General features: G+C 43.7%; 1 protein-coding gene across 1 annotated transcript in view; it reads left to right on the top strand.

The window, feature by feature from the left end:
* The window catches only part of PARL (presenilin associated rhomboid like), a 53009-nt gene that overhangs the window by 4340 nt on the left and 36448 nt on the right, over positions 1 to 12221 (top strand). Inside the window, exon 2 of the mRNA XM_037741920.1 lies at positions 11561 to 11822. Within this exon, the coding sequence (XP_037597848.1) occupies positions 11561 to 11822 (262 nt within the window). The remainder of the gene's footprint in view (positions 1 to 11560; positions 11823 to 12221) is intronic.

Here is a 12221-nt window from a genome sequence, read left to right as displayed (position 1 = left end):
CTTCACCTTGTTTTCCTAACTTATTCAGGTCGGTAACTTATATACCCATCTGATTCAATAGAGCCAGATAACCTAAACCTGAGAATAAGATCTCAAACATTTGCGATCGGAGACATTTATCATGCTTTCCCTGGTTTGTTTCACACTTGAAGAAATTCAAGGCCGGATGCAGTGGCTCACGCCTGTAATCCTTTGTCAGCACTTTGGGAAGCACATTGGGAGGCCGAGGCGGGCAGATCACTTGAGATCAGGAGTTTGAGACCAGCCTGGTCAACATGGCCAAACCCCATCTCTACTAAAAATAAAAAAAAAAAAAAAGCCAGGCCTGGTGCGGGCACCTATAATCCCAGCTTCTCAGGAGGCTGAGGCAGGAGAATCACTCGAACTCCAGAGGTGGAAGTTGCAGTGAGTTGAGATGGCACCGCCGCACTCCAGCCTGGGCAACAGAGTGAGACTCAAAAAAAAAAAAAAAATTTATTTATTTAATTTGAGCTAGAGTTTCACTCTTTTGCCGAGGCTGGAGTGAAGTGGTATGATCTCGGCTCACTGCAACCCCTGCCCCTCCAGGTTGAAGCGATTCTTCTGCCTCAGTCTCCCAAGTAGCTAGGATTTACAGGCATGTGCCATCATACCCGGCTAATTTTTGTATTTTTAGTAGAGACAGGGTTTCGCCGTGTTGGCCAGGCTGGTCCCGAACTCTTGACCTCAGGCGATCCACCCACCTTGGCCTCCCAAAGTGGTAGGATTACAGGCGAGAGCCACTGGAAAAAAAAAAAAGAAACTTAAAATGAAAGCTCACTAACGAGAGAAAATGTACCTTATATAGTAAATATACTTACCACATCTAAAAGCGTCCTTATGCCAATAGAAAACCAAACTCCAACTGACCTAAACAGTTAGGGGAATTTATTGGTTTATGCAGTTCAAAAGTCTGCAGGTAGAACTGGCTTCTAGTGAGACAAGTCAGTGTCTGAAATTGTCACCAGATACCATTTTTCTCCATGGCTTGTCTCTGCTTCCTGGGTGTATGCTTCATTCTCTCAGCATGCTATATCCTTGTGGTTACAAGGTGGCTACCAGCAGCTCTTGGGGCTATACATTTTTAGGTGCAAATCTAGCAGAAAAGTTGTCTTCTCCTTTATCACAAACAAAATCTTGAAATTGAATTTCATTGGACCAGATTGGCCTAACTTGGGACAGGTACCCATCCTTGAATCCCTTGAAGTTGCCAGGGAATGGGATGTGAAGGTTGGCCTAAGCCAGTCGTGGACTTGGTGTACCTCATCAGACCCAATGGCTGGAAATTCTAGGGTACAGTTTGGGAAAGGAGAAGGCGGCATGGATGCTGGGAGTCAGTTCTAGTGAAACATTTGTATTGGAGTTCTTTGTTATATTACCTATTAATCTGTGGGACAACAAGCCATTCTAATTTAAGTACAAGTATTGTTGGAAGAGTGAGGAATCGGGTTCTAGCTCCTTGCTATTCTAAGTGGTTCATGAACTGGCAGTTTAGGCATCATCTAGGACGGGAGTTTGGCGAACTTAGCTTATAAAAAGTCAGATAGAAAAGATGACGGCATATGGTCTTCGTCGCATATTCTGTCTCTTTCCATTTAAACAGCTCTTTGAACATGTAAAAACCATTCTTAGTTGGAGGCTCAAATCCACTCTACAGGCCATAGTTTGTCAACCCCTAATTTAGGTGCCTGTTTAGAAATGCAAAATCTCAGACTCACCTTGCTCCAGACCTACTAAATTAGAATCTGCTTTTAATGAGATTGCCAGGTGATTTGTATGTAGACTGAAGTTTCCCCAAACCTGTGATATTAATAGATCTCAACTCTGGCGGCACATGGGAATCACCTGGGGAGGTCTTACAGCTGCTAAAGCCTTGGGCCCACTCCTAGAGATTCTATGTGATTGATACGGGTGGAGCCATGGTGCAGGATTTTTAATAGCTCACCGGGCAATTCTGATGTAGAGCCAGAATTCAGAATGACTGCTCTAGACTAGGAAGCATGGCTGCCTCCGCCGCATGTAGTGTTGCAGATAAACAGCCATGGCCGCAGTATTTTGTAGTTCTCATCCAGAGGTGGGGTCCACTTTTCCCTGTTCCTTGGAGCTGGGTTGGACTTGTGGCTTGGTTTGACCAGGAGCATGTGGTGGAAGTAATATTGTGCAAGGTCCAGAGTCGGCCTCAGAAGACCTTGTAGCTTTTGCCTTTGCCCACTTGGAACACTCCCTCTGTCATGGCAGAAGCGCCTGCTAGACTACTGAATACCAAGGACCAGGTGGAGAACGAGCCAGCAGACAGCCAGCACTGCGGCTGCAGGTACGAGCGAGGCCATCTTAGATGCTCCAGCTCTGTTAAGCCGTCAAGAGTACTGGCTGTGTTTAGGGATCCAGGGGAGACCAGTGGAATTGGTCCCCAGTTGAGGACAGCTGAGCTACAGAATCATGAGAAATAAGGAATTACAGTCTTAGGCGGGGCATGGTGGCTCATGCCTATAATCCTAGCACTTTGGAAGGCCGAGATGGAGGATCACTTGAAGCTAGGAGTTCGAGACTAGACTGGTCATCATAGGAAGACCCCATCTCTTTAATAAAAAAAAAAAAACAAAACAGCTGGGTGCGGTGGCTCACACCTGTAATCCCAGCACTTTGGGAGGTTGAGGTGGGTGGATCACTTGAGCTCAGGAGTTCGAGACCAGCCTGACCAATATGGTGACACCTTGTCTCTACTGAAAATACAAAAATAGCTGGGTATGGTGGTTTGCGCCTGTAGTCCCAGCTATTCGGGAGGCTCAGACAGAATTGCTTGTACCCGGAAGGCAGAGGTTGCAGTGAGCTGAGATTGTGCCACTGCACTCCAGCCTGGGTGACGGAGTGAGATTCCATCTCAAAAAAAAAAAAAATAACGGTTTTAAGCCAGTGCATTTTAGAGTGGCTTGTTATGCAGTAATAAATGAGACACCTGGGAGAGCTGCCGTTGGCTCAGGATCTGCTAATCAAAGAAAGATCTGCACTGCCTCCGTTATTTCCGCCAGCAAAATGGATGCCTCACATCTTCATAGACTCCATTCTGAATTCAAGTGTGATACCAGCATATATGATTAGCACCCCTGATCACATCTGGAACCCTAACTACAAGGAGGCCTGGGAAATAGCTTTGACTTTCTCATCCCTGCAGCATGTAAATGCACCTTAGGTAATAAGTTCAGTGAGCCAAGACAGTATCTAATTCTATCCAACAAGCTCTGTATGTCTGCGTGTGAAAGGAGTCAATTGATGTGGCAAACAACATGAAGTTTGCCACATCAATTGACTCCTTTCACCAGTCCAGGCATACCTCAAAGATAGCGTGTGTTTGGTTCCACACCACCACAATGAAGCAAGTCACACAAGTTGTTTGACTTCCCAGTGCATATAAAAGTTGCATTTATACTATAGTCTGTTAAGTAGGTAATAGCATTATGCCTGAAGACAATGTAGATACCTTAATTTAAAAATGCTTTATTACTAAAAAATTCTAATGATCATCTGAGTCTTCGGTGAGTTATCTTTTTGCTGGTGGAGGGTCTTGCCTCTGTTGATGGTTGCTGACTTACCAGAGTGGTGGCTACTGAAGGTTGGGGTGGCACTGGTAGTTTCTTAAAACAACATGAAGTTTGCCACATCAGTTGTCTCCTTTCGCAAAAGATTTCTCAGTAGCCTGTGATGCTGTTTGATAGCATTTTATCCACAGCAGAACTTCTTTCAAAGTAGGAGTGAATCCTCTCAAACTACTTCTTTACTAACTAAGTTTATGTAATCTAAATCGTCTGTTGTCATTTCAACAGTGTTCACAGCGTCTTCACTGGGAATAGATTCCATCTCAAGAAACTACTTTCTTTGCTCATCCGTAAGAAGTAACTTCTCACCTGTTCANTACGTTTATGTAATCTAAGTCATTTGTCATTTCTCCAGCGTTCACAGTGTCTTCACCAGCAATAGATTCCATCTCAGGAAACTCCTTTCTTTGCTTATCCGTAAGAAGTAACTTCTCACCTGTTCAAGGTTTCTAATGAGGTTAAGCAATTCAGTCACATCTTCCGGCTCCACGTGCTGGAGTGCTGTGGCTCAATCTCGGCTCACTGCAACCTCTTTCTCCCTGGTTCAAGCGATTCTCTTGCCTCGGCCTCCTAAGTAGGTGGGATTATAGGCACCTACCACCAGGTCCATTTAATTTTTTTATATTTTTAGTAGAGATGGGCTTTCAGCATTTTGGCCAGGCTGGTCTTGAACTCCTGACCTCAGGTGACCCCCCCCCACACACCTCCCAAGGTGTAGGGATTACAGGCATGAGCCACCGTGCCCAGCCTTTAGTTCTCTGTTTCTGTCACATTTGCAGTTACTTACTCTGCTGAAGTCTTGAGCCTCCCCAAAGTCATACTTGAGTGTTGTAATCAACTTCTAAACTCCTGTTAATGCTGATATTTTGACCTCCCCTCATGAATCTTGAATGTTCCTGGTGACATCTAGAATGGTAGATCCTTTCCAGAAGCTTTTCAGTTTACCTTGCCCAGATCCATCAGAAGAATCATGGCTATTGCCAAGAATCTGTGGCTGTTGCCTTACGAAATACATTTCTTATGAAAAAACAAAATGCATTTCTTAATAAGACTAGACAGTGGAAGTTACTCCTTGATCTGTGTGGATGCAGAACGGCTGTTGTATTAGCAGGCACAAAACCAGCACTCATCTTGTGCCTGTGCGTCTGAGCTCTTGGATGGCCAGGCACACTGTCAGTAAACAGCAATATTTTTAACTGAATCTTTTTTTTCTCAGCATTTGGTCTCAACGTTGGGCTTAAAATATTTGGGCATTAGGCCGGGCGCGGTGGCTCAAGCCTGTAATCCCAGCACTTTGGGAGGCCGAGGCGGGTGGATCACAAGGTCAAGAGATCGAGACCATCCTGGTCAACATGGTGAAACCCCGTCTCTACTAAAACTACAAAAAATTAGCTGGGCATGGTGGTGTGTGCCTGTAATCCCAGCTACTTAGGAGGCTGAGGCAGGAGAATTGCCTGAACCCAGGAGGCGGAGGTTGCGGTGAGCCGAAATCGCGCCATTGCACTCCAGCCTGGGTAACGAGAGCGAAACTCCGTCTCAAAAAAAAAAAAAAAAAAAAAAATATTTGGGCATTGTGGCTTGCGCCTGTAATCCAGTACTTTGGGAGGCCAAGGCAGGTAGATCACCTGAGGTCAGGAGTTTGAGACCAGCCTGGCCAACGTGGGGAAACCCCATCTCTACTAAAAACACAAAAATTATCCAGAGGTGATGGCAGGTGCCTGAAATCCCAGCTACTCAGAGGGTTCAGGCCTGAGAATCACTTGAACCCAGGAGGCGGAGGTTGCAGTGAGCTGAGATCGCGCCACTGCACTCCAGCCTGGGTGACAGTGAGACTCCGTCTCAAAAAATAAAAATAGCTGGGCACAGTGGCTCACGCCTGTAATCCCAGCACTTTGGGAGGCCAAAGTGGGCAGATGACCTGAGGTCAGGAGTTCAAGACCAGCCTGACCAACACGGGGAAACCCTGTCTCTACTAAAAATACAAAAATTAGCCGGGCGTGGTGGAGGACGTCTGTAATTCCAGCTACTTGGGAAGGAGAACTGCTTAACTGGGAGGTGGAGGTTGCAGTGAGCCGAGATTGTGCCACCTGCACTCCAGCCTGGGGGACAGAGTGAGACTCCATCTCAAAAATAAAGTCAAATTAAATATTCAGTAAACCATGCTGTAAACAGATGTGCTGTGCAGTCATCTAGGCTTTGTTGTTGGATTGCTTGTGTAATTTACTCTTAGTGTCCTCAGCCTGACCCACATTTCTGGTGAGATCTTCATGGTAAATATTTTAGGCAAAAAGGTCTGGCTTTGCTTCAAGTGCAGGTTCCCAACCTCATGTGTTTATATTCCTTTTAAAACTTGTGTTTTAAAATTATAAGTGAATTGGTGACAGGTACAAGTAGTCTTTTGAATCGATTGAGTAGTATTAAGCCGTTGGAAATGCAAAAGATTCTCATCCTTTGTATTTCTTGGTCCAGTATGTGACAAATGCTAGGAATCAATAATACTGGGTTACAACTTGCCATTTTCATTCATTCATTCATTCATTCATTCATCCATCCATTCATTCATTTATTTATTGAGACGGAGGCTTGCCCTGTCGCCCAGGCTGGAGTACATGGTGCAGTTTTGGCTCACTGCGACCTCCATCTCCTAGGTTCAAGTGCTTCTCCTGCCTCAGCTTCCCGAGTAGCTGGGATTACAGGTGGCATCACGCTCAGCTGATTTTTGTATTTTTAGTGTAGATGGGTTTCACCACATTGACCAGCCTGGCCTTGAACTCCTGATCTCTCACGATCTTCCTGCCTAAGCCCCCGAAGTGCTGGGATTACTGTGCCTAACAACTTGTTATCTTTATGGTAAATATATTCCTATTACTTTATGATACACCTTTGTTTTGGCCCAAAGTGACATTACTTGTTTTGATTAATTGCCACTTTACTAACTAGACCTATCTCCAAGTTACTTTGGTATCTTTAATAAAAAATCAAATTTGGCTGGGCACGGTGGCGCATGCCTGTGATGTCAGCACTTTGGGAGGTCGAAGCAGACGGATCTCTCCCACTGAAGCAAGAGAATTGCCTGAACCTGGGAGGTGGAGGTTGCAGTGAGCAGAGATTGCACCATCACACTCCAGCCTGGGTGACACGAGAGACTCTGTCTCAAAAAAGAAAAAAAAAATTAAATCTAATTGTAAAGTTAACATCTGCCACTTTAGAAATTATACTTGGCTGTAAGTAAACTGGTGGTTTTAGTAAGAGGGAGAGTTATTTATCAAATGTAGAATGATGGAAGGTAAGTAGCTGCTGTCTTTGCTCAGTGGCTCAAAAATGTCAAGGTTGGTGTCTGAATCCCTTGGCCTGTGTATTAGCATTTGAGATGACTGCCCATCTCTAGGCGTTGCATCTTTATTTAAGGTGGAAAGAAGGGGATGTGCTTGACATGAGTGATGGCGTCCATTTTTATCAGGTAAACAAAACCTTTCCAAGAGGCTTTTGAAAAATTCTTAAGTCACATTTGGCCACAATTCTGTGTGATATGGTTACCACTAGCTATAGGGGAGGCTGGAAAAGTGAAGATATTTCCTGTTACAGAAAAAGCAGGCAAGGGGAAAGGGCTGGAAATAGATTTGGAATTAGCTATTTAACAGGGTTTGCTAAAGGCTGTTAAATAGCTAATTTAAAGCTAATTTATTAGATTGGTCACGGACTCTGGAGGGAGTTAAGAGCCATTTAGAGCAACAGTACCGTTGGTTGAATAAGTTCATAACTTTCCAAGATAGATAAACTTGTTCAAACCTTTTCTGCTGTTTCTGTAATACATTTCTTTGAAAGGAATATCACTTATTTGGAAGTATAAATTCTGAATTTAAAATCTCAAGTCAAATTACTTTATCATCCCTTTCCTCACCATGTGATTTCTGAGTTGAATTGAAGAGAAAGGGCATTCTAGGCAAGTAATAGTGGTAGGAGCTATACCATTGTTCTGAGTTTCATTAGTCTCCAAAATGCCTGTTAAGATACCTCCACCTGGACATGAGATGAGCTTCTTTACAATACTTTATTGAGATAAAATTTACATATAGTAAAATGTGTAAGTATTAAATATACAGCTAGTGTATTCTAATAGCTGTATACACCTGTGTGACTATCACCTAAATCAAGATAAAGATTGCCATCATCCCAGAAAGTTTCCTCTTGCCCCTTTCCGGTCAAGACCCACCCATTCCAGGCAATCACTTTTCTGATGTTTATCACAACAGATGTGTCTGTCAACTTCTTAGCAGTGGAAGTCACAGAATCACATGTTTCTTTTGGGTTTGGCTTTTTTTGCTCAACAGTGTTATTGAGAGTTATCCATGATGTATGATTAGTTCTTTCTGACTTTCTTTCCTTTTTTTGGCCAAGTGTAATATTCCATTATGTGAAAATACCACAGAATTTCTCCTGTTAATGGAAATGTAAGTTTCAGTTTTGAGCTAGAGGAATAAAGCTGCCATGACCGCAAGCGTTTTAAGCAGTACGCCAGATGGAATTGTTCATCTCTTATCTTCAGTTGCCTGTTCTGAGGCTTCCAGTTTTCCCCATCTTATTGAATAGTACCACCTTACTTTGAGAATAGTACCACCGTGCTTTGAGTTACTCAAAATAAAACGAAATCATTTTTTGATCTCTTTTTTATTCTAACAGATAATTATTGACCTTTTATTAGGGACTAGAATTAGTGATAGAGATAAAAAACTATAATGGAGGCATGGGCGATGATGGAGATAAGTATTAAAAAACTGCTTTAGAACTCTAGAAGTGCAAAGGAGAGAAGTACCTAGCCTGGGGCAGCTAGGGCAGACTTCCTGGAGGAGATCTGAAGGGCCCAAACAAGTTAAACAAAGGGAAGTGTACACCAAAATATGAGTAGCATTGTCATAGGTAAGAGAGCAAGGGACATCACAGGAACTGCGAGAAAGTCAGTATTACAGCTGTAGAGAGGATTTGAGGTGGCGGAGGGAGAAAGTAGCAAGAGACAAAGGGGTCAGCTTTAAGGATGTGTGCCGACTTTGATGGGGTGATGAGAAGTTACTGTGGGGTTAAAGTAGGGGAACATTACATTTGTGCTTAATACAATGTGAAGGCTGCGCTTGGAGCGGGGCAGTGCCGGAAGCAAGGAGGTCAGCTAGGAAACGGTGGCGTGTTCCAGGCCAGGAGGGAGAAGTTAAGGAGTTGCATTGGAATTAGGAAGAGATTTTTGGGCCTCTAAGAGGACATTTGAGAAACTAGTGAATGTTGAGGAAAAGCAGTGTCAGGCAAGAAAAATATGCAACAGGTTAAAGTTTTAAAGTTAAGGAAACTGTTGACATGTTCCAGGCATGAACTAAGGGACTAGACCAGGAATTTTAGAAGTATTTTGGATAGAGTTGGCTTTTAATTGGGTAAGAATAAAGGAAAGAAAACTCCAAAATGACTTCTAGATTTTTTTTTTTTTTTTTTGAGACAGGGTCTCTGTTGCCCAGGCTGGAATGCAGTGGTATCATCTTGGCTCACTACAACCTCCACCTCCCGGGTTCAAGAGGGTCTCGTGCCTCAGCCTCTAGAGTAGCTGGAATTACAGGTGCGCACCATCACACCCAGCTAATTTTTTGTATTTTTAGTAGAGACAGGGTTTCCCAGTGTTGGCCAGACTGGTCTCGAACTCCTCACCTTCAGTGATCTGCCTTCCTCGGCCTCCCAAAGTGCTGGGATTACAGGTTTGAGTTGCCGTGCTCAGCCTAGATATTTAACCTCAGTAACTGAGAAAATTGTGCTCCTACTGAAAGAGTACGTCAGAAATGGAGGTGTTTTTAGAGGATAATAAATTAGTTCTATTTTGAATATATTGGTTTTAAAGTAATGGGGAGCATATCCAAGTAGCAGTATTCAATACACAGTTGGAAACACCAGAGTAGAAGGTTGAGGTTAGGACTAAAGAAACAAATTTGAATGATTTACCTGCTTAGAAGTCATTCAGGCCACAAAAAATTCAACCAAATGTGCGCTTGTTTTAGGGGCTGGGATACAGAGACAAAAGACAAGTCCGATCTCTGCTTTTGAGAAGCTTTGAGGCCAGTAGGGATAGTATGTCATGATACTCCTCACTGAATATTATGCACTGAATATAATGTTATCCCTGAACATATCCCTTATATAAAAATAATGTACATTATTATCTCTTAAATAAGGGAAAGCTGGGCATGGTGGCTCATCCCTGTAATCCCAGAACTTTGGGAGGCCAAGGTGGGTGGATCACCTGAGGTCAGGAGTTTGAGACCAGCCTGAACAACATGGTGAAATCCTGCCTCTACTAAAAATACAAAAGTTAGCTGGGCGTGGTGGTGGGTGCGGGTAATCCCAGCTACTAAGGAGGCTGAGGCAGGAGAATCACTTGAACCTGGGAGGCAGAGGTTGCAGTGAGCCAAGATTGTGTCATTTATACTCTAGCCTGGGTGACAGAGTGAGACTCTCTCAAAATACTAAGAGATAATGTGTTCAGGGTAGAAACAGGAAGGGATCTTTACTTTGTGACCTGGGAAAGTTAACAGTTTTACAAAAGAAAAAGAAGAATGTTTCAAGAACATATATAGGTTGAGTTTGAATTGGGTAGAGGAACTAGGGTAGAGGAAAAAGGGAAGATCCCGGGAGTTAAAGGTGAATTTGAAGAGTAGGAAATGCTGTTACAGAAGCTGGGACTGGCAGGCATGATCAGTAGTGTCAGATGTTTTGAGGAGGTCAAGCTGTAAAGACTCAAACAACAAAGATTTTTTTTATTGTTGGGGTAAGAACTAACAAATACGTTTGGTGGATGCCCCCAAAACAGTGAAATAAAGAAGGGGAGAGGTGGAAGGAATGTATTAATTTATAATGGTCAATACTTATAAAAGGTAATAGTTACTGGAATTTGGAATGTCTTCAGGGACAGTACATGTATTTGTTCCATAAATTGACCAAACTTAAAAAAATCGGAAGTCATTCTGAGCTGATTGAAACTGACGGCTGGGCACGGTGGCTCATGCCTGTAATCCCAGTACTTTGGGAGGCTAAGTTGGGCGGATCATGAGGTCAGGAGTTCGAGACCAGCCTGGCCACTATGGTGAAACCCCATCAATACTAAAATTACAAAAATTAGCTGGGTGTGGGGGCATGCACCTGTAGTCCCAGCTACTCAGGAGGCTAAGGCAGGAGAATCGCTTGAACTCTGGAGGTGGAGGTTGCAGTGAGCTGAGACTGCATCACTGCACTCCAGCCTGGGCAACAGAGCAAGACTCCATTAAAGAAAGAAAGAAAGAAACTGACAACTGGTGTGGCACCATGGCTCATGCTATAGTCCTAGCACTTTGGGAGGCCATGGCAAGAGGATTGCTTGAGCCCAAGAGTTTGAGACCAGCTTGGGCAACAGGGCAGAACCCCATCTCTACAAAAGGTACAAAAATTGTAACAGAGTGTGGTAGCTCAAGCTTGTAGTCCCAGCTGCTTGGGAGGCTGGGGCAGGAGGATCGCTTGAGATTGAGATGTGGAGGCTGCAGTGAACCGTGATCGTACCACTGGGAGTTGGAGGGAGTGATCGTACTTCAGCTTGGGTGACGGAGGGAGACCCTGTCTCAAAAATTAATAATTTAGGGTTCTCTAGCTTTTTACCAGGTTTTCACATTTCTTCTGTGTGGAGGATAGATACAAATTATTTTGTTGACTGATATAAAGTAATAGCCCAAAGTAGTAGTATCCTCTGAAGTTGTTGTAGTTTGTGTGTCACCTTTTCCAGAAAGGTTGAATTTTGTGACTTCAAATTCTGAGAGTAGGAGTCCTGGCTGTTTTTGGACTGCAGAGCGAGAAGAGACTGAGACGTGACGATGCAGGCCAAGTGGAGGGTCACAGAAGGTGCTGTTTGCAAGACGCCACTGTGTTTCTAATCTGTTATTTTTGCCCCATAGGTTTAACTTCATTATTCAGCAAAAATGCGGATTCAGAAAAGCACCCAAGAAGGTTGAACCTCGAAGATCAGACACAGGGACAAGTGGTAAAGCACACAAGAGAAGTGCTTTGATTCCTCCCGTGGAAGAAACAGCCTTTTATCCCTCTCCCTACCCTATAAGGACTCTCATAAAACCATTATTTTTTACTGTTGGGGTAAGAGTGCACTTCGCTAGGAGTTACCTACCTTGCTACAAATGCAGCGTTAAAATACTTTGTCCTGTTTGGGCTCCCTTAAAGTAAGGACAGGCGGAGGGGGATCAAAAGGAGCTGGGTTCATGAGTTCTGATTATAGAGTCTGAATTTAATACTTGCTTTTAGAATCTGGCTCACTTATGTAAGCCTTAGAGAATAAACTTATGGGCCGCATTTGGTACAGCATTTCAAGTGGTGCTAAGTTGGTGTTTTCAGTTTTATTTGAGGATTTATAGCTGGAAACAGGCCCCAGCATACTGTGAAGTTAATAAAAAGGGAAACAATAAAATGTCCTTTTCGGCAGGGCGCAGTGGCTCACGCCTGTAATCCCAGCACTTTGGGAGGCCGAGGCAGGTGGATCACGTGAGGTCAGGAGTTTGAGACCAACCTGGCCAACATGGCAAAACCCCATCTCTACTAAAAATA

This window comes from Cebus imitator, unplaced genomic scaffold (assembly GCF_001604975.1).
Source record: "Cebus imitator isolate Cc_AM_T3 unplaced genomic scaffold, Cebus_imitator-1.0 Scaffold111, whole genome shotgun sequence".
NCBI lineage: Eukaryota > Metazoa > Chordata > Mammalia > Primates > Cebidae > Cebus > Cebus imitator.
The sequence above is the reverse complement of the archived record's forward strand: the minus strand, read 5'-3'. Positions and strand labels throughout refer to the sequence as shown.